General features: G+C 45.2%; 1 protein-coding gene across 5 annotated transcripts in view; it reads left to right on the top strand.

Moving 5' to 3' along the window:
• ALKBH3 (alkB homolog 3, alpha-ketoglutarate dependent dioxygenase) overlaps positions 1-23,120 on the top strand; it is a 138,335-nt gene that overhangs the window by 63,498 nt on the left and 51,717 nt on the right. For all 5 annotated transcript variants that reach the window (XM_069221807.1, XM_069221804.1, XM_069221806.1 and 2 more), the window contains 2 exons: positions 13,624-13,712; positions 21,906-22,115. In XM_069221807.1, the coding sequence (XP_069077908.1) occupies positions 13,624-13,712; positions 21,906-22,115 (299 nt within the window). The remainder of the gene's footprint in view (positions 1-13,623; positions 13,713-21,905; positions 22,116-23,120) is intronic.

Here is a 23,120-nt window from a genome sequence, read left to right as displayed (position 1 = left end):
CCTCCCCCTGTGACGTGCATTGAAGCCCATGGAACTGCAGGGTCCTCCATTTGGGTCACTGCCAGCGGCTCTTTCCTCAGCGCCATTTGTCACCTTAGGACTCATTACCAACACCGACTTCTGTTTCTGGCCTGGAGATCCACGCTGGTCCCTGGTATACAGATGCTGGTAGCAATACCACCGGAGCTGGAAGAGGATCAAAAGCCAACACCGATGTCCAGACCTGAACTTTCTTTGATTAGAGCCTGACCTGCGCTATGAAATCGCAAAAGCACAACCGGTGATCATGCAACCTGACTCTACCTAGTGTCTCTGCCACATTGCATCTGCCAGCAGGGGCTTCATTACCTTATTGCTGCTGGCTCTGGTCCTATGCTTGAGCAAGAGACATGCCAGGATGGTGGTGATGGAGATGGCTTGCTCCCTGCTTATTGTACTAATGATGCCTTGTACATTGATTTACAGACTGTTAGTGTGGTTTACACATGCCTAAGACAGAATGTGAGTCAACACTTGGGTCACCAATGGAAGAGAGTTCCTCATTGGGGTGTGGGGGACTCGTAGGGCAGATAAGGCCAAAACAAATGTTCTAACCAAGATTTTACAGCCTGGGCCAGCTACTTCTGCGGTCATGCTTCCTGTTAATGATGCCCTCACTGATATTTTGATGGCCACTTGGACAAAGCTTTGTTCTTGCCTGCTTGTGAATAGGCAGGTGGCCAGATGTCACAGTCTGGTGCCTGGTGAGTAGGAGTTCCTCACCTCTCCTCTGAATAGCGAGCCCAAGAAAATTGAGGCTTTTGGTAAGCACATGTTTTCTTTTGCCAGTCTAACATTGCGATCCGTAAATTCTGGTTTTGTGCTGGATCGTTATACACACGCCCTTTGGTACATGGACAGTGAAATCTTGCTGGCAGGCCCGTAACAGGTTATGGCTTCTTTGGCCCAGACAACTGATGATCTACAGGAAGTGGCCAAGTGTGTCATCCGCGCAGGTCTGGATACTATAGATTTCCTGGAGAGGGTGGTCAGTACCGGTGTTGTACTTAGTTGACACTGGTGGATGTGACACAGACCAGGCCGGTGGGGGGCAGAATTTGACATTGTCTCCTAGTTTGGCAATCCATCATGTCCAACAGATGGAACTTACAGATCAATAAAAATGTCTATGCAATGCCTTTTCCTTCTGTCCAACTTACTATTCCTTCTACTCCAGAGCAAATTTCATATGAGCGCCTGTCTTTACTGTTTCAGGTGGTGTAGTTGTTGCTCTCCAAGTGTGCTGTTGAGAGGGTTTCAGACACAGAAAAAGGCCGGTTGTTACTCTCACTATTTCTTTGTTCTGATGAAGGAGTAGAGCCGCAGGCCTATTCTGGACCTTTGGCTTCTGAATGCCTTCCTGGTGAAGGACAACTTCAGAATGCTCATACTGGCCCACAACTGATTGCTGCCCTTCTTTGGACGACTGGGGTACAAGTATTCTTGTGCCTCAGCAAATGACTCTGGATGGTGGGTGCACCACAGGCATCGAGGACCACCTCCAGGCGATGGCAGTCCTCTTGACATAGTTGGGGTTCACTGTTTTCACACTGAAGTCCCATCTGACTCCTTTGCAGAGACTTCCATTCATTGGGGCACTTTTAGACTCAGGGGGGTTCGAAGCTTTCCCTCTGCTGCAATGGATCCAAGACATTCATGTTATGATTGTGATGTTTCAGGCTGAAGCCTAAATAACAGTGAGATCAGCTCTGAAGCTTCTTGGCCTCCTAGCCTCCTGTCTTCTCATCAGCAACTAGATGGTACATTCGTGCTCTGCAATGAAATTTGAAGTACCAGTAGACACAGCATCAAGGCAGTCTGGCTGATGCCATTAAGGTCTTGGAGGAGACGGCTGAAGTTGTTGCTGCTTGAAAGGAATTTGCTCAACAGCAGGCTTCTCTCATTTCCCCTGCTAGAGCTCACAGTTGTGATGGATGTGTCCCTGCTGGGCTGGGGAGGTGGAGATCATGGAACTCTGGTCTGTGACGGAGACATGGCTCCATATCATTCTTCTGGCTCTGAAAGCCTTCCTGCCACCAATCAATGATGGTGCAGGTTCTCATGAACAACACCTCCACCACGTGGTACTGCAAAGAGCAGGGTAGTCCTGGATCCTGTGGCAAGACTGTACACCTCTGAGGATGGTTGGACCATCTCAGCATTTTCTTCTTTTCTTGATCATGAACCACCCAGGAGGGACCCAGAATGCAAGAGCAGGTGAACTGGGCAGGCGAAATCTGGCAGACAATGAGTGGCACTTTCATCCCGATGTGGCCCAGAGCATCTTCCAACACTGGGGAGAAACCTAATGAGATCTTATCACCACACTCAAGAACGTACAGTTTAGAGTTTTGCACATTGAATTTTCTGCAAGAACTCTTGTTACCAAATGCATTCTGGTTGGAATGGAACAAGGGTCTTTTGTTCGCCTACCCACCCGTGTCTCCTGATCTGAGTTCCGAGAAAGATTAGAAATGACGAGGCCCAAGTCATCTTTGTGGCTACAGATTGTGCAGGGGAGTGTAGCACTCGGACCTTCTGGGCATTTAACATCTGTCCTTGATAAGGCTACTATTTTACAAGGACTTCCTCTCTCAGCAACAGGGCAGAGTTCTCTACCCAAATCTGTGCAGTCTACACCTACATGTGTGAAGAGCTGATTGCATGTGATCGGCCCCCTGAAGTAATGGATGTCATCCTTGCCACCAGGCACCCTTCTGCGAAATCCATTAATGAGGGCACTGAGACAAATGTGTGGCATTGTGTGGCCTTCACAACACTGACCCTTGCAAGCGAAGTTGTCCGACATCCTTTTTTTGTTTTATCTTTGACCCAGCAAGGCCTTGCAGTGGGAAATATTAAAGGTTATTTGTTAGACCTTTCGGCCTTCCTATTCTTGCCGCACCAAGTGCCCTTGTTTAAACCCATTATGATGATATTTATAAAAGGTTTGACGTACATTTCCTCTCACGTAATTTTGATGCCATAGTGGGACCTTAACTTGGTGCTGATGTTTCTCATGTGCAGCTACTCGCTTTGTCTCCTGGCCTTAAAGGCCATCTTCCTCATTGTGATAACGTCGGCTCATCACGAGTGAACCTTTGACACTTTCAGTGCACCTGCCCTACACCACCTGTTTTCCAGACAAGATGGTGCTGAGGACTTGGGAAACATTATTGCTAAAGACAGGACTCCCTTCGCCATTGGGCAATCCATCCCTCTACCAGTGCTCTTTTCTCCCCCTCACCACAGAAGCGAGGAGGAGAGTCTCCATAGACTGGACCCCAGACTAGCTTTAAGCTTTTACATTGATCGTACCAAAGTCCATTGAGTGAACGGACAGCTCTTTTTGGTGTCCCCCAGAGCAAAGAAAGGGAATCCTGTGCAGAAGAGGGCCCTGTTTTGGTGGCCAGACCTCTACATTAAGAGCTGCTACACACTGGCCAGCAGCATCCTCTGGGAGGCCTGAGAGCCTCTTCCACCAGCGCTGATACTGCTACCACTGTGGTGGAATATGGAGTGCCTGTCCATGATGTCTGCCAGGCTGCAACATTGGCATCAGTGTATTCAAAGAGCACTACTGCAGCCTGGCTGGAATTATATTTTACCGGCTCAGTCCTTCGAGACCTTTGGTCTGAGTCCTCTCTACAGACCCTCTGGCGGGTGAGATACTGCCTTAGTATATATTCTGAAATGAGGAATCTGCTGTTAGAAGTATCTAGCAGAAGAACAAGTTACTTATCACTACTCGTACTCTTACAGGTTGATACTAGTTCTATCTACCGATTCTTCACCTCCCTCCCACCTCCCCGCCCTGTGGAGTAGTCTCTTTTTAGCATCTAAAAAGGTCCCAAGTTAGTATTCAACACACTGATGCAAGCAGTTATTCTCACTTTACACCTCAGTGTGTGGAAAGTGTCATTTGTATGCGAGACAGCACCACCACTTCCAGGACGCTTTGGAGTCTGCATGGAACTGCGCAGCACCTAGTGACACACAGGAGTACTGCTGTGGAAAAAACGTTTTCTAGATCCAGTCTGGTGCCAGGGGAGTATTATAAGGTGAGGAACCTGCAATTAGATAGAGTATCCACCAGAAAGAGTGCTACTAAAGGTAAGTAACTTGTTTGTATAAGGCCTTCCTAGAGATCCCTGCCTTGTCCTGAAGCCTTCTCAGTAGAATAGTGTGCGCAAATGTTGCATGCAGACATTTTCTATGCAAAACTATTTGGAAGAAAGTAGTTTATAAAGAACACATTTTATCATTGTGAAATAACAAATTATTGTTCTGAAAATATAATATGGTTGCTTCTTGCTGGAACACATTGGAGGGACTATATCACTGCTCTGGTACCTAAACATAGTGATCAAAATGTTAGATGGTATACGTCCCTTGTATACAGCTGCGAGGCCCCAGCCCACCCCCAGGGCTTTTGTGGGGCTAAGGTGCCACTGTCGGGAGCAGTTTACAAGCATTAGCAAATCTAGTAGGCCTCAGCTTTGGTACCTATTGGTGTTGCCAATGCCTTTTGGCGACACCGTATAGCATTGGAAAGATGCTATGCAGCCTGACCAAAAGGAAAAAAAAATGTTGTAGCACAACGTTTTGTATGTGCGCATTATCTGTGTGTGCATGGGTGATAATGTGTTTGCATGCATGTGTTGTTACGCATGCAGGCCTGCAAAATGATGCGGTGCCAAGTTTTTGTATTTAACCATCCTAGCTGGACCAGTAACTAATTAATTAATTAAACTGAGTTGCCGGCACCAATTTGCAACCTGGTCTCCCCACCTCCCCCAGGAAAAAACAGCACAAGAGGGAGGGCTACACAGGATGTGGGAGGTGGGGGGGGGAGAAAGACACAAACAAGAAAGCAATGCAGGAAGAGAGTTTTCTGTGGGGATTAGCACACAAGAGAAAGCCTGCAGCAGGTGTAAATGCCTGTAGGTTCTTGGTATACCCACAATAGCTCTTTTGCAACCAAAAAAGCTTTTGCTGTTTGGTTGGCTCGACCTAGCTAGAAAGCCATTATGGAGTGCAGCGGGGTAAAGAAAGTTGGGCAGGGTGGGAAGCACACAAGAGAGAAATTACAACACAACGAAGAAATCAACCCGGAGCATGGGGAGGTGGGTATTTAGATGTGAGAGGAGGGAGTGCACAAGAGAGAGCTGGAAAACATATGCACTCTCATGGAGTACTTAGGCAAAAAGGAAGTAGTTCCCTAGAAGTGAGCAGTGGTGGGATTGTACTGGCCTTTAGATGAATCTGGCAGTGGCTGAAGGGCTGGTCTGATAGGTCAGTGTGCGGTCCATTTTTTGGCTGTTTTTGGGCCTGGTTTATAGTGTGGTGGGTCAGCTTTTACAGTTGATTTCCATGATATGACCACAAACATTGACTACCGCAAGTGCATGCAGTGGCCCATACCTTGAAAAACACCTGTACATCCTCTTTTTATAAGTTCAAAACTACCCTGATTAGCAAGTGTGAGCCACTTTTCTTTTTAGCTATCCGATTTGCTAATCAGACAACTTTTATTTTGATGTCCAGACCTATTTTCTGTCCCAGTCTATCCCTGGTAGGGGAAGGGTTAAAACCAGCCAGTCTAAGAGTTGATAAAGAGTCTTTGACCCAGAGAAGGGACAAACACAAGATGGACAAGCAGGTAGAATAAAATGTATTCAATAAGAAACACACGTAGGAGTGACAACAAGGCCAGCCAATGCTAAACGATGGGATGGTTGTAAACCTCTAAGCTCTTGCTAAGCTCACTAGCAATCAATCAGTCAATCAATATTTTTAGTGGGCGCTACTCACCTGCAGGTTCTCATGGTGCTGTGAGGTATGTCCTTCGGGTTGAAGAGCCAGGTCTTGAGGTCCTTCCTGAATTGAGGTTGCAATGGTGACTGTCTGAGGTGGAGAGGTAAGGTGTTCCACTATTTTGCCGCCAGAGGTTGAGGTATCTGGTTCCAAGGTTATGGAGGACCCTGTAAGAGTGTACACAGAGCTTGAAGTTTATCCTCTTCTCGATGGGGGACCATGGGAGATCTCTCAGGTGTCCTTTGATGTGTTCTCGGCGGGGATGTTCAGGATGAGTCTGGCGGAGGCATTCTGCATTTGTTGTAACTTGCTCAGGTTCTTCTTGGTGATTCCGGCGTAGAGGGCGTTGCCGTAGTCAAGTCTGCTTGTGACCAGGGCGTGTGTCACGGTTTTGTGGCAGTCGCTTGGAATCCATCTAACAAACTTCTGTAGGAGTCTGAGGGTGTGGAAACAGGTCAAAGCAACAGAGTTGACCTGTCTTGTCATGGTGACCGCTGAGTCGATGACACCAAGATTGCGTGCAGAGTTGACCTGTCTTGTCATGGTGACCGCGACCGCTGAGTCGATGACACTGAGATTGCGTGCAGAGTTGACCTGTCTTGTCATGGTGACTGCTGAGTCGATGACACAGAGATTGCGTGCAGAGTTGTCCTGTCTTGTCATGGTGACCGTGACCGTGACCGCTGAGTCAATGACACCGAGATTGCGTGCAGAGTTGACCTGTCTTGTCATGGTGACCGCTGAGTCGATGACACCGAGATTGCGTGCAGAGTTGACCTGTCTTGTCATGGTGACCGCTGAGTTGATGACACCGAGATTGCGTGCATGGTCTGTAGGGATGGAGGGGCTGCCAAGTGTTGAGGGCCACCAGGAGTCATTCCAGGCTGAGGAGGAGGGTCCCAGGATGAGGATATCGTCCTTGTTAGAGTTTAGCTAAAGGCAACTGTCCTTCATCCAGGCGGCGACTGCTTCCATCCCAACTTGGAAGTTCTTCTTGGCCCTTGTAGGGTTATCAGTCAGGGAGATGATCAGCTGGGTGTCATTGGCATAGGAGACAATGTTCAGTCCATAGTTTCTGATGATGGGGGCGAGTGGGGCCATGTAGATGTTGAACAGCGTGGGACTCAACAAGGATCCTTGAGGTACTTCCCAGCTGATCTTGGTAGGTTCGGACAGGTGTGATGGGAGTCTGACTCTCTGCGTTCTGCCTGTCAGGAAGGAGTGTATCCACCGAAGGGCCTTGTCACGTATGCCTGCTGTATGGAGTCTAACGCATAGGGTGCAGTGGGGCACTGTATCGAAGGCGGCCGATAGGTCTAGTAGAATAAAGGCTGCTGTTTGGCCGCGGTCGAGGAGAGGACGGGTGTCATCTGTGGCAGCGAGCAGGGCAGTCTCAGTGGTGTGATTAGTTCTGAATCCTGATTGGGAGATGTCCAGGATGTTTTGTCCTGGATGTGTTGGCGGTTCTGACTGTTGATTGCTTTTTCGGCGATCTTGGCTGGGAAGGGCAGCAGCAAGATGGGGCGGTAATTCTTGAGATCCGTGCGGTCGACTGTGGGTTTCTTCAAGAGCGGACGAATCTCGGCATTTTTCCAGTCCTCTGGGAAAGTGGACGACTCTAGGGTACAGGTAGCGGTCTTGCGGAGCTTGGGTGCGATCAAGGCACTGGCCTTGTTGAAGATGTAGTGGGGATAGGAGGTGGTGGGGGCTCCGGAGTGGATGCTGCTCATGATGGAGCGAGTCTCGTCTGTAGTGGGGGGGTCCAGGTGTGCAGGAACAGTCTGGGTTTTGTGGGTCCGGGTTGGGGCGTTTCTGGTGTGTTCGGAGAGCCTTGGGTTCCAAAGCTGTATTAGATATCCTTGATTTTCCGATGGAAGAAGACGGCTAGTCTGTCGCAGAGGTCCTGGGAAGACGGAGGTTAGTGGCCTCAGCTTCTGGTTTGGCGAATTCCTTGACGACGGCAAAAGTTAATTTGTGTTGTGAGTGGTAGCATTGATGTGGTCCTGCAGGGCACTATAGGTTTTTTGCAACCAGCCAGCTTGTGCTGTTAGTCTTGGCTTAGAAAGCTCCCTACCAGTCCTCATCATGGTTGGGCACAAGGTGATGCCCTTGGTAATCTCTCTGTAAAGGGGAACTCCATCCCCTCCACTTGGTCCTCAAGTTTAGGTGCTATGAATCGCACTGGGTGCCCGTCCTCTTTTACCATCCTCCACATGTTCTCTGACACACCCATATCTTAAAACCGGATTCTCTTGGCCTGCTGTTACTGTCGGTCGCTGTAAGTATAGAAGGAGCTGTCGATCCCTAGCAGTGATATCGCTCTCTTCTGGAATACTTCCAGTGTGTATGGATCCTCTGGGTGTCATTACTATTCTTAAGTATGTCACTTGCATGTAGGCTAACGTGTAGATCTAGCTGATCCGCACACGGCCAACAAGATGGCTTCACGGGTTAAACGCTCGCCGCTGACAACTGCTATGATCTGCAGATCCCACGTTGATTCGTGGCACGGCCAGCACAGCCTTTCGTTCTTTCGGGTTGGTAAACCGAGTACCGTCACCCTGGGTAATAGTAACCACGGCTGTTTACAGCGTGCGTTCAGCCAGCATAAACTGCCCTGAGTGGTCCCGAAATCTATAGCACGTCGTGTGCTCTCTTGGCAGCGTATATACAAATTACCCACACGGGGGCGCCAATAGAAAAGCTAATACCGCCTGGACAATTTGCATTTCTCTTTTTTTTGCCTAACACTAAAACCAGCCTGTTGTCTAAGCTCCAGGCATGCTGGAGAACTACCCACAGAGCAAAATTAGGAAAAGAAATACACCCTAAAAGGCTTTCTTCCTTCAAGAGCAGCTTAACCCAGACCTTGGCCCTATTACCGTAAACAATCTACTCCCCCAAAGGCAGGTTTTTGAAAGCATTCCTAAACCTAGAAGCGCCTGCCGGCTAATTCAAGGGTTCTTTGGTCTGCAATTGTGAAGAAAGATTCCTGAGTACAGTGTGGCCCTACTGGTATTATTGGGCACTTGAATAGCGCACGATCTGCTATCAGTATTGCTTTAGAGTGCTTTTTCATAGCCTGGTGTTTACAATTCTAGAAATAGATTGATATATGTATATAATGGGTTGATTCTTACCTGTAAAATACTTAAATTTTTTGTGCTAAAGGTATCTGTGGTAGAAAAATAACGTCTAAGTTTAAACTCTATATTTATATATAGGCAATATAAGTACATATTTATTTTTATAGTTAGGACCATTTTTTCCAAAGACTGAGCTTTTTGATTAATGTTCAAGAAAGTTTCAAAACTTCTACATTGGTCAGTTCAGTTACTGTCTTGAAAGTTTCGGGGTGATCCGTTAAACGGGGGCCGCAAAAAACGGGAGGGTCCCAAAACAATTTTTCTTCATTCGATGTCAATAGGATTTTTCAAATTTTAGACACGACTACATCAAATTTGACATAAAGCGAGCTCCTGCTCCAGAAAGCACACTTTTTGTGATTTGGTGTAAATCTGTAGCTATCTGGGCACACGACTACGCCACAGAGCCAGCTGGCCCCATGCTAATATCTGATTGGTTGCCAGCACTTCAACAATAAAGTGTTTGCAAATAAAGTGAGGAAAAAAAGAAAAGGGGCCATGGTAGGGACACCCTGAGCCCCTAGCCTTGGTATTGGGACTCCGCCAAGGCTAAAACGCTTTCTTTTTTAAAAACAAAAACAAAACATGTTGGAAAATCCGTGGATCTAGATCTGCAGACGCTCTTGACATTTGAAAAAAAAAAAGGGTGGTTTCCCACCCTTTTTTATTTGCCCCAGGGTGGGGCAGGTGCCGGGGGCATTGGGGGCTTCAAAAAGGAGTGGGCACACGTCACTCCTCCCCTCCCCCGCCAGGGTTTCTGTTAGCCCCGGGGACTGCCTCCTCCCTGAGGCTAAATACACTATGAATGCGCATGGTGCCTCCCCCGCAGCCCTGAGGACTGACCCCGTACCGCGTCAAAGATAGTGTGTGGGGTTCGCATGGCCCCCCCAAAGCCCCGGGGACTGACACCTCCCCAGGGCTACAACAAAAGAATGACGGGGGTTCCCCGGACCACCACCTCCCCGGGACAAATTGAATGTTGGAAGGGAGCCGTGCCCTCGTCATGCACTGCTAATTACCCCACAAATTACAGCACTCATGACATCTTTGATAACATCAATGTAATATTTGCAGTAAACATATTTACGAAAAAACTGTACATGGTGGGGGAGCACGTTATAGTTACCTTAGGGCACGAGTTATAGTTATTTGAGATAACTCTAATTATAACTGGTGAATTTCTGTGATTTTGCACATTTAAAATGTGAGCCTAACTATAACGACCCTTCAACCTTTGTTTTTTTAAGTGAAAAAATAAATAAAATAAAAAATAAAATAAATATATATGTATATATATGTGTATATTACCTAGTGGCAGTAGCCACAAGGTAGTTATAGTTAGGACCTAGTTTCCATAGAAAAAGCCTTTTTTGTTTTGCTTATAATTTTGGCGCAGTTTGATGAATCTTAATGAAATGTTACAAGAAAATAGGACACTCACTTCAGCTGCTGTCTGGAAAGTTTCGGGGTGATTCGTCAAGGGGGGGGCCGAGAAAAAGGGGGTGTCCCAAACCGCATTTTCCCCATTCATTTTTCCATAGGGATTTTGAACAGCGATTGCTCTCAAACCACTGAACCGAATTACATCAGATTTGGCAGAAAGGTAGCTCTTGGACCACCTCCTCCCGCACTCCTGGGGATCACCACCTCCCCAGGGCAAACTGGAAAGCAAAATGGGCAAGGGAGTCTGTTTTGGGCCCCCTGCAGCCCTGGGGACCACCATCTCCCCGGGTCTATTCTATGTTGGAGGGGGGCCGCGTGGCTGTCAAACAGCTCTCCCTTCATGGGAGCGGAGGTTTCCTCTGTCTGCCTGCCCGCGGAGAGGCAGGCAGGCACACAGACGAAACTGCTCTCACACAGGAGGTGGGGTGCTAGCTGGGACCGTGGGGGCCCTCAGGCCGAGATCGACCCTGGTGAGGGGGGGCCATGTGGACCTCCTCACAAAAATAAAAAACAACAAAAATAATAATTAGGCAGGGTCCTGGGGGATGGGTTACCTGGGGCCGAGATTGGCTTTGGCAGGGGAGGTCGCATGGCCACCCTTTGCTAAAAAAAAAAATATATATATATATATATATATTTTGGCGGGATGGAGTACTCGGGCCGAGATCGGCAAGGGGAAGGGGCTGCGAGGGCCCAAGTTATAGTTAGCTTAGAAGGATGTCTGTGGAATTTAGGCGTAGGGTTAGCTAGTACTCACGATAGCCTTCGACCTCCATACTTTTCGAAATCCTAGAGACTGAGGGACATTCACAGTGACGTGGCTTGCATGAATCTTAGCATTTCTTAAAGTCCAGAATCCAGAAAATGTCAACGGATGGGTAGAAAAATCACGATTCTTCTTTTTTTTGTGACACAAAACTACAGAATTCCAGGCAAATGACAAAGGTCCTACCATCAAGTGTTCCCCAACATCTCCCAATAAAAATGGTGCCCATTGGGTGGACCTATTGCACGGAACAGAGTAGGCCAAAAGTGAAAACCGTGTTGACTTCACATGGTCATGAAACCTGTGACTCAACGAGCAGCATGTACCAGATCTCAACTCCTTTCAGGGGCACAGAGGGCATTTTTGATTCATTCCTTCCAGTTATGATAGGTCTACCCACACATGTCAGATACTACTTTTAATGGTAGAAGTGTTAGAACAGCCTGTGGTGGGAGTTTTGCTTTTGCCCACAAATTCGGGAGGTGTGTAGAAATTCTGTAGTTCAACCAATGTTTAAACTTTGCAATCATACTGAGTAAGAAAAACTGGTGGTACCCATGTAAATCACACCACTTGGGATTCTTCCGGGTGGCTTGTGTTCAGAAAGTTGGTAGATTTCCCTAGGTGAGAGACAGCCTCAGGCCTGATGTGTGTTTCTGTGCCCCAACAAGGAGTCAGCAAGGAGACCAGCATTGTTCTGAGAAAAGATCCCAGCAGCATCCTGGAGCGAGGAGATGAGTGCTTTTTGGATTTTTACTTAGCTCCAGAGAAAGTGCAAAGATCCTTCTTAGCTCGCAGGCTATACGCTCCAGCCTCCTTTTTGTGCATTTTGTTTCACCCTGCAGGTTTCCTTCAAAGTGGACTCAAATACAAGTTCATTGGAACTGTTTACTTTGTTTATGTCTCCAGAATAATTTGACAGAGTGAGTACTCCCAGAGTAAGCCCTTACGCTAGTTTTAGGTGGCTACTGCCTCCTCTCATGTTAATATCCTCTGTCATGATATGGCAACCAGTAATCTGAAGCATACATGTTAACTTCTTTAAGCATTCTTTATATTTTGTAAATTCCAATTTAGGTAATTGACATTTTGTGTGGTTGTAGATCAGAATATTGTTATCAAAAATACTGTCTGGCAAATATTGCGCCCTAAATATAATTCACAAAATGTTATATTATCATAATAGATTTCTGTTCTTAATTTAAATGAGGTAACATTTTTGTCAAAAATATATTTAGAACACAATATTTCTGTTAGACGATATTTTGGTTACGAAATTATGGTGCAGTAACACTTGTGTAAATGCCCAATAACATATTTTGGCAATCATTAATGTCTCGATATCAGAATTTAATATCAAACTGATTTCTGCAAACTTTTATAGGACTAGTGTAGACCTATAGCACCATGGGCCAGATGTATGAAAGCATTTTGCATTCGCAAACGCTGCGAATGCCCGTTTGCGAATGCAAAATGCCATTTCAGAATGTATGAAAGACATTCTGAATGCAATTGTAAGGAATCGCTAAAATAGCGATTCCTTAAAATTGCGACCCTGTTTAGAGAGTCGCAAATTGCGACTCTCTAAATAAGAAATCGCAAATAAGGACTCCTTATTTGCGATTTCTTAGCACATGTATCAAGCCATTCCTAAATGCGATTTGGGCATTTAGGAATCGCTATTTACCACCAGGTTGAACCTGGTGGTAACCATGTGCAAAATTTTAAAATGCATTTAAAATTCATTTTTAAATTGTACATGTAAAGCACACATGCCCTTTTGGCATGTGTGCACCTTTTGGCATGTGTGCACCTTACATGTCCCCCAAAAATATTTTGGGGTGCAGCAGAGGAGGCCTTAGCCCCCCAGCACCCTGGGGTTTTGCATTTCCAAAATTGCGATTTCTGGTTCAGAAATCGCAAATTTTGGAAATGCAAAAAATTTGCAGTTATGGGCCAACCGGCCCATAGCTGCGAATGGGGCCGGTATCGCAATTTGCGATTCGGTAATAGCATTTGCGATTTTTAAGAAATCGCTATTACCGATTCGCAACTGTGATACATGGCACTTTGCGAGTCGGAAATAGCGATTTCTTAAAAATCGCTATTTCTGAATCGCAGAGGGCCGTGATGATACATCTGGCCCAGTGTTGTAAAGTCCACTCCCTGTCCCACCGCAATGCAGCTTGTATATCCGAGTTCTTGCACTATTGCTTGTTTTTGAATGATGATTGAGCAGACTGAATTAAGAACTAGTTAGCCATGCAGCTCAGTAGCAAAAGAAAAGTTTGATTGAGTGCAGGAAACATCCTACTGCAAGAGACTGATGTGCCCCATATAGTCACCTTCTGATTCACTGTCCCACCTATGAATTCATTGATCTAGTGATGTTCAATTTCTCCCCATTTACAGAGCATTCTTACCAGGAGCCGAGGCTGACAGCCTGGTACGGGGAACTACCGTACACGTACTCGAACAATACCATGCAGCCTAATCCTCACGTGGGTATTTCTCTTGCTTTAGCATTCTATAATTGTTACAAAGGATGGTGTATCATTTGCTAATGCTGAGGATCTGACCACGTGGCTGGGGTGTTGGCCACAGCTCTAAAGGATCATATAACTTGACCCAGATTCACCAGTTGAATCCTGGAGAAACCTTTCTATGCTGCAGTCTCAGCAGAAATTGTGAGTGCTTGTAAACCTCCTCCCTCCCAGAGCATGTACTGATGGAAGGTTGTTGGTACAAACATCTACGATGCAGACACTCAGCTCTTCATGTAGCTGAAGTTGATGTGTCTAGTATGTCTGACCACTGATTGTTGTTTTCTACAGAGCTTGTGACTGATGCCAGCCTGATATTGCTAAAGAATGGAGATGTCCACAGCAGTGCAACACCACCCCCCCCCACACACACACACACATACACACTCTGCTTTCTAGCTTGCTTGGTGTTAGGAGTTGCAATATATTCTCAAGCTGTGCATTAAATTACAAGTGGCCTCACCTCTGTGAGTGTCATTACATTTTAGTAAAGTTGCATCTGAGGACTACACAACTCATTTAAAACAGACTTCTGCCAGTGGCACCTGCTCATCATCAGTGTATCATTGCCCTGTGTCTGGAGTCAAGCATGCAAGCATACTGCAACCTATGTCCTCCACATCATGCCATCCCACCAAACTGCTACCTAACTCCGGTGCTTTATCTTTTTATTTCTTTCCTTTTGAGCCTAAACTTCCTACTGCCTGATATATTGACTCTAATTATTAATCATTACAGTATGATCCCAGGTTCAACAGGAACCTGAAGGCCGCAAAAAGAATGACTATATAAAGTAACCCATTAATGCTGCAAAGTCCACTCGTGCATGTAGGCACCAGCCCCCCAGCACCCAGAATGCACTGCAGGCGTCCAGGCTCTCAGTTCTGTACCAGTTGACCAGAGAGGATGCAAGCACACCCAGGCTGTTCATTGTTTCCTCAGCTACCTGCTCTGTTTAAATCTTAGGTATTTGTTCTGTATTTAGGTTTACAATTCAGGCAGGTTCTTTTTATAATTAAGAATGGTCCAAACTGTCCCCTACCTGTTGCTACAAGGGTGGGAGGAAGCTAGGCAGATCAGGTATATTTTTTGTGAGGACTATGTAATGGATGTTACAAAGACTGAAGTAAGATAAAATTCAAAGCTGGCTAGACCCCCAAGTCTCTCAGACTATGTTATCTACTCCTGCTAAAAAGAGGATAGAGAAGAGATCTCAAGTATGAGCCTCATGTCCCCAAACCACAGACGTGACTCCTCCCCAACTTCAGTTTAAGGTAGTACCACTAAAAACACCTACAAGCTGCACCCAGCACGAGCAATCTGCAGCAGCCATAAGACATGAAGCAATGAAGCTGTCATCTACATTAAGGGCTTCATAGCCTTGGAGACATCCACCGACCTCAAAACAATTGTGGACAGCACCGTCGGCATTGAAAAGCCAATAATTGTTGAGGGCATCTTTATGTCAGTGAGCTCCTCCTCAGGAGCTTCATTGTTTAACTTGTGGTCTCTACTTAAATTGAGGGAGATCTTTCCTTTGAGGATATCCAGCTTCATTGGCAGGGATCCCACAGCCTCCTGTAAATATCTTGTAGAATATCCTGTTGAGTCCACAATAGAGAAAAGGCACTCCACCAAAACAGAATTTCTGCTCACCAACAAGTATCTGTAAACGACAACAGGTATACGGCTGTCTCTCCAAAACGATACATGTTGGCTTCACACGTCCGTCTCAGATCATGCACACGACAAAAGGCATCAGTTGGTGCTTCTCTGCTTTTCGGAGTGGAGCCCTTTCTGTTGAAGTAGACTTCGGAGCAATCATTCTTACGCAGCGCAGTGGAAGCTGACCTCTGTTGGTGGCATCATTGAGATTTGTGCAATTCCACTGAAAAGCATTCTCAATGCTGTGGCACACATCATCAAATGTTTTCAATATACTAGTCATTGCCCTGCTATTCTTTCATGCTCTGTAGTTCTATGCCAGTCCAGATCCTATTTCACTTGCTGAAGAAGCTGAAAGCATATCTCTTGAAGAGACACATCTTGACAGTGTAACCACCCGAAGGCAGATCCTCCTTGGGGGAATTAAGTTTAGGTTTTATACTTTTAAAGTGCAACTTTCACTTGGAGGTTTTTTTTGACGCTGGAGTAGAAACCAACTATCAGAGAACCCTTCTACGCAAAAGGACAGAGTTGAAAGAATAGAAGCTGGAATTCAACTAAAAAGAGGCAAGCCTTCAAGGCCTTGCTAAAGTTCTGAAGCTTGGCTTTCAGCCAAAGATGCAAATGGAGAGAGTTTAATTTAGTCACAGTTGTTACAGAAAACGCCCAACTACCTAGTGTTATCTCCTGAAACCTCAAACCTTCAAGGAGAAGTTTATCTCTCGATAAGAGAGTAGGATTATGGGAAGTAAAATGATGGCTTAACAAGGAAACATTAGGGAAAAAAATCACTGTATGCACTAGACGAAAATATTTGAATATACTTTGTTCTTTTATTGGAAGCCAAATTAAAGGTGCCAAGGTTGAGGGAATGTGATCACTCCGCTAAAGACCGAAAAAGAGGCATAGTTCTGGATAAATTGCAGTTTATGACTCTGAGGTTTAGGAAGATTGCGATAAATTAACTTGAAGTAATACAGACGTGCAGAAGTAACAACATTGTGTGAAAAAAACAATGTTTCAACTTGTGCAGCTGAAAAAGACAAGCCCTTTATCACAGCTGAGATTTGAGCTGCCATAATCTAGATTGAATCAAAATGAATACCGAGATTCCTAACACAAGTCAGTGGATAGACTGGGGACCACGTGGTGAAATCTAATAATGTAAATGCCAGGTTGACTAACTGGACCTTACAAATAATCATATTCTTGTCCTTGTGATGAAGATGATTACAGCCCATCCAGCCTGCACCTTGAGAGATGCACTCAGATTACTCAGAAGAAGCAATCAGGGCATCACTGGGGAGCTTTAAAATGACTGGAGGGTCATTTGCATATAGAAAGAAGCTGAATGCGACTCAAATGCGCCAAAGTTATCATATAAAGATTAAACAATAAAGGAGACAACCTAAACGCCTGACAAGTGCCACATGATGGTATTCTGGCCAATGAAATAAAGGGCAGCAGCCATACCTGAGATCTTCTGTGTCAGGAAATCTGAGCATTAGGTGAAGTCTGGGTTTCTCACGCCTAAGTCCTCTGTCGTATCCAACAGAATTCGATGATCCACCCTATTGACGCCAGAGATAAGTCTAACAAAGTTAAGTCACCTGCCATGCCAAGGACACAAGTTACCCAGGGCAGCCGCAGTGGCCAGCTGAGTACTGTGCCCAGGAGGGCAACCCTGTTGTGCATTGTGTAAAAACTGGTTTGACTTGAAAAAGTCAGACAGCTGCAAAGAAACTCTTTCCAGCAGTTTGGACACATAAGGTAGTTGCAAGGTCGGTCGATAAATGGCCAAGCAGTTCGGATCTAGCAAGGGCTTCCTCAGTAAGGGAATAACACGGGCTGACTTCAGCTTTTCTGGAAAAGACCCGGTTTGCAATGAGGCTCTTGGGTTTGCTCTAGGCAGAGAGTGTTTTGAAAGTAGTAAATTCTTACTAAGTTTTGGAGGAAGTAAATCTGCTGGAAAGCCTGAGGATTTACTTTTGTGGGCAGAGGAAATTAACTCCTTCTTAAGAGGGTTAAGCCTCATCAGTGCATTGGTTGAAACCAAACTGAACGGAAGAAAAAAAAAAAAAAAGATGGCAAGAGATTCAGCAAGAACAGCTTGATAGAAATGATGTTGGTGCCAAATATTGAGCACTGTGTTTACAATTCTATTTCGTGTTCTGCTCTCCAACTTCCCCAATAGATGAAAATAAGGCTTTGTGCTATTGGCAGCGTTAAAAATTGTGTTTCGAATGCTGCTATAGTTTTCCTGATTGCTTTCTTATAAATATTTTGCCACACATTTTTTATTGAACGGATTAGCCTTGGCACCAGCAATGCTCATTAGACCATAGAGATTGTTTGAGTGCAACCAGCTCTTGAAAGAACCTGCTGCAGGAGAGGTGGACCTTCTTGCCATCTTTCTTAATCAGTGGAGTAACCTGATCCAATGTGCAGCCCACACAAGCACAACAGTCATCTAGAGGAGCTTCGTCACGATGACAATACTGAAGGGTAGAATACCAGTCTCCGCAGAGAGACTACTCCACTCCCTAAAATCACCCGCAGACTGAGAAGAATAGCAGCCTTAGACCTCTGGCCAAAGAAAAATCAAACAAGCATTTTCAATGCAATGGGTCTCGCATTTGCTCGAGTTAGAGCTATTAGCGTTGTAAAGAAAAAAAAAGCGCTGCGTAGAAAATAAACAGATAAAGTAGTCTGGACCCCAGGCTGAAAACATCGAGCCTCGTATGTTTTTAGTAGTTTACCAGTGCGCTCAAGGAGGGCTAAACACCGGAAAAGGCCTGACGTATGCATGCCTTTCACAAATGAAAGCAAGCGGATTTTAAAAGGCAAGCCCACTAACCAATTTAAGTGACTGACGTGGCATGGGTGTGTTTTGAAGCCCAAAGAGAGATTACAGAATGGACGGAGCGCTTTGCACTCGTCCATAAAGAGGAATGCTGTAATGGTCCGACCAGGGAACTGGAAGAAAGCACAAAATTAGTACAAATAATATTAAGCGCATGGCTCTTGGAGTGTGTAGAAAGTGGAATGCTCAAAGTTAAACCAAAAAGGGAACATTAGTCAGGAAATTTAAAGACACAGACGAATTTAGTACATCGGAATAAACACCATACGAACACCCCTTCCCATCGACCCCATTTTATCCTGGAGCTCTGTCACTCCGCCGATTTCCCCCCCCCTGCAGGCTTCACCCTTCCACCTGATGGTTTATCCATGCCCCTCCCTTCTCCCCTTCTTCTGCACTCCCCAGTGTAACCTCACATTGTGTGTAGCACCCCAGTGCTGTGTAGGCAGTTTGCATTGTGTAAGTCATATTCATTATTGCGTGTACACTCACACCAAAAGCCTTTGGGTGGCTGTTCAGAACTAAAGCTGTGTCCTGGGAGACAATCCCTCCCTACAACTTTATACCAAAGGCCCGCTTACTAGTTGCGTCTAGCGATTCTGACTGGCACAACCGGGTGCCGCTCATTTCAGAACCGGACACAGGAAGCATTATAGAGACACACAAAGACTTATCTTACAGTTTATATCACTTTGCTGATGTACCAAAATGCCTGTTCCATCTAATCTCTGTACTCTGGTCCAGGAATTGATAACTACTGAAATGCTGATTCCCACTGCTACAGCACGAGGCCAAACGTTTGACCTTTACGTTTGAGTTTAAATACAAACTTTTGCAGTATAAAGTTTTTTTTTAAATGATGTTTTGAAAGCAAGAGGTTTAAGCTAAGGCAAGCAGCCTAAAAGTTTGAGATTGTTAGATGATACATTTCTACATAATTATTACATTTTAATATCATTATGTGTTATTTCCATTTCTATTGTGCTGCTGAATTATAGGTGCAAGTAATGTGAAGTGTAATAATAGCTCACAGTACGAAATACTGCTCGATATCTCAGCTGAAGAGGGGTTCAGTGACGGCGTGGAACTGTCAGGGTTGGGATATGGTAGAATTAAGCATTTGACGCTGGTTGGGATTAGAGCAAGGGTTAAAGTTAGTGGCTAGTTAAGGGTTTGGTAATGGCCAGAGATGAGGTAGAGTTAAGCATTGGGGCTGAGGTTAGGGCAAGGGTTAGCGTTCGTAAAGGTTAGCGGTGTGTAGAGTTCAGAATTGGGGTTGGGATTGGGGCAAGGGGTAGAGTTAGGGAAAAGTTAGGTGAGTGTTGGCGATGTGTTAGGGCTAAGCGTTGGGGTTGCGGCAATGGTTAGTCAGTGGTTAGTGAAAGGTTTGGTAACGGCCAGAGATCTGGTAGAGTTAAGCATTGGGGTTGAGGTTAGGGCAAGGATTAGTGTTCTTAAAGGTTAGTGATGTGTAGAGTTCAACATTGGGGTTGGGATTGGGGCAAGGTTTGGAGTTAGTGGCTAGTTAAGGGTTTGTAATGGTCATAGATGTGGTAGAGTTAAGCATTGGGGTTGAGGTTAGGGCAAGGATTAGCGTTCGTAAAGGTTAGCGATGTGTAGAATTCAGAATTGGGGTTGGGATTGGGGCAAGGGGTAGAGTTAGGGAAAAGTTAGGTGAGTGTTGGCGATGTGTTAGGGCTAAGCGTTGGGGTTGGGGCAATGGTTAAAGTTAGTAAAAGGTTTGGTAAGGGCCAGAGATGTGGTAGAGTTAAGCATTGGGGTTGAGATTAGGGCAAGGATTAGTGTTCTTAAAGGTTAGTGATGTGTAGAGTTCAACATTGGAGTTGGGATTGGGGCAAGGTTTAGAGTTATGGAAAGGTTAGGTGAGGGTTAGCAATGTGGCTGGGGATTGAGGCAAATGGTAGACTTAGGGAAACGTTTGGTTAGGGTTAGTACTGTTGTAGATTTAAGAACTTGGGTTAGGTTTAGGACAAGGGTGGGAGTTAGGGAAAGGTTGGGTAAGGGGTAGTGATTTGGTAGAGTTCAGCGCTGGACTGGGGTTAGGATTATGGAAAGGGGAGAGTTAGGGAAAGATTTGGTAAGGATTAAGTATGTGTAGAGTTCTGCATTGCACTGGGGTTACAGGTAGGCAAGGGTATGGTAATGTTTAATGAGTGAAAATTACATCTAAACGTTGATATGTGTAATAAAGTATGTGATGCTTTCATCTAGCATTCAGGCAATAAAAAGGCTACAATAGATTTAGATATAATTGAAAGTTAACTTGAACTCAATCAATTCTGAAATCATTTCATGCATACTGTATTTAAATATATCTATTACATCAACTTGATGTGTTAGAAATAATCAAAAACAACATAAGAGTGCATTCCACTTTGATGATCAACCTTACCTCCTGGAATGCTAAGGAAATACATAGACATTGTAGACAGTTCTTACTTAAGCCTTCATAGCTTTTTCCCCACCAATTTGTGTTCTTTTTTTCTCAAACATTGGAGATTTTAAAGGCATCTAGGGCGTGTGGTTTTCACTGGTGGAAAGTGAGAAAATAAGGAAATATGTAATTTTTCTTCTTCATTTTTTTTTTTTTTAAATGGGGCAGAAAGTATTGTACAAGAAACTGTGTATTTTTAATTAGAATGTCATCCAAAAAGTTGTGCTGTACTAAAATCAACCTCTTCCCATCTTTTAAAGACAGGCAGAGCTGGAGGGAGAAATCTTTATTCACATCAGTTTTTGCAATTTTTTACGTGGCGGTCAATATTTTCTTTTTTTGCAGGATTTACGTGCTGTTTTTGGAGAAAATAGGTGTGTCCAGTGAGTTATTTGAATTCTACAGGTCAGATCACAGCGATCTTCCCCAGGGGAGCCAAAATGTCAAAATATGGCCAAATGGCCATTGTTTGCTTGACCCCATTTTAGCAGGGCCTGCTCCCACCAACAGTGAACTATGTTGGCCTAGTTTGGATTCCTGCGGAGGTATTGTGGTCTCTGTGATTCACCCATCAGATTCCACCGAGACACAGTGGGACTGGACTACCACTTATCTCTCATCCATTGCCACTCTCTGTGGCCAGGCCTATCCACAGCTGCCGGTTCCCCCGCGTGAGATTGGCCTGCAGGGATGCTGCCTTTACATTCAGTAAGCAGAGGTTCCTCCATGATGTCACACTGTTTGTGTGTTGACATCATGTGATCACTGCCGCAGGGAACTGGATGGCAGCAGAAGGTCTTTCATTGTCAACCATGGATGGGAAGCAAAGGGAAATCATTTTAGTGCTGTACCAGAGATAATACCCAGCTGGACGAGATCATCTCGTCCATAGCAGTATATTTATTCCTTAATGTGGGTTTCATCATTACATGACTGGGAGACCAAAGGAATTGGCGGTGGCTGCTGTTGTGTCTGCTGAGATATGATAAGTTGTAAAGTTTTTTTCTTTAAAGTGTTCCAGAATCCTGCTAGGACTGCAGAAATATACTAATGCATGCAAATCCAGTGAAGATACTCATGCTGCGAACTACGATGACAGATATACAGATTGCTTTGGCGGTAGTAATCACTATGCTTTGTCTGTATCTCCTTCGTTTGATATTTACAGTGGCATCCGTTGCTGACCATGCTGAAGGACCGCATTGAAGAGGTGACCGGTTACTCTTTCAACTCTCTGCTCTGCAACCTGTACAGAAATGACAAGGACAGCATCGACTGGCACAGCGATGATGAACCCGCGCTGGGGAAGAACCCCATCATCGCATCGGTCAGCTTCGGAGATACGCGAGTCTTTGAAATGAGACAGAAGCCGCCCCCGGTAGGCTACCTCAGTGTTTGGGAGTGGGATGGGCCTTTAAATGCAAGTAATGATACGCAACACCTTAAGAGGTAGGGCCTGATTTAGAGTTTGGTGAATGGGTTACTCTGTCACAAACCTGTCGGATATCCCGTCCGCTGTATTACGATCCCATTATATCCCATGGGAATCGTAGTACGGCAGACGGGATATCTGTCACATTTGTGACAGAGTAACCTGTCCGTCAAACGCTGAATCAGGCCCTTCGTTCTCAAACAAAGTTTTCTTTCAGCTAAACTTGAGTTCTTTCGCCTTCATTTTTTAACGAGGCGTGTGACCGCTTCTTATCCTAATATTTCTTGACATTTATGTTTTTTTGCGCTCACACTTTTTTTTTTCTCAAATCATTTTTAATTGCATGTCCAACATATTCCAGCCGAAGCCGGATCATAATAGCGCATATTCACATAGCCATGCAGAAGTTTAATTTTTCCTAAATTAAAACTGCACGTTTCCCCCATTCTACCCCCACCCCTCTACTTCCCTAGCACATCCTGCACATTAAACAATAGTCATTACATAAATAAGATATCTTCTACGCATCAACATTCAGTACTTCTATATCAGCTTGGTGAGACCGCACCAGGGGTGAGAGAATGCCCCTGTAATCCGCCCATTTTTGCCAAATCTTCGAATGTTTGTGTGGGTAGCCCCGCACGTGATATGCAGGTATTTCTAAGGCCAAGCAGTGGTCCAGGCCTCGTTTCCAAACGTGGAGAAGTACTAATTTGGAGTCAAATGGTATATGTAGTAATAAGACTGTGCTAAGACATCCTATGACCCCTTCCCAGAATGGCCGCAGAGCGGACCACTCCCACATAGTGTCGATGGATGTGCCTTCCGACCCTGGACACCTTTAAGCTCAGTGTTTGGAGACCTGTGCATGAGTGCAGCCTCTAACAAGCATATATCCTGATGAGAAGACAGTAAACATACCTTTTGCCAACAATTAGGCAGCGGCGCCTT

Source organism: Pleurodeles waltl, chromosome 3_1 (genome assembly GCF_031143425.1).
Source record: "Pleurodeles waltl isolate 20211129_DDA chromosome 3_1, aPleWal1.hap1.20221129, whole genome shotgun sequence".
Classification (NCBI taxonomy): domain Eukaryota; kingdom Metazoa; phylum Chordata; class Amphibia; order Caudata; family Salamandridae; genus Pleurodeles; species Pleurodeles waltl.
The sequence above is the reverse complement of the archived record's forward strand: the minus strand, read 5'-3'. Positions and strand labels throughout refer to the sequence as shown.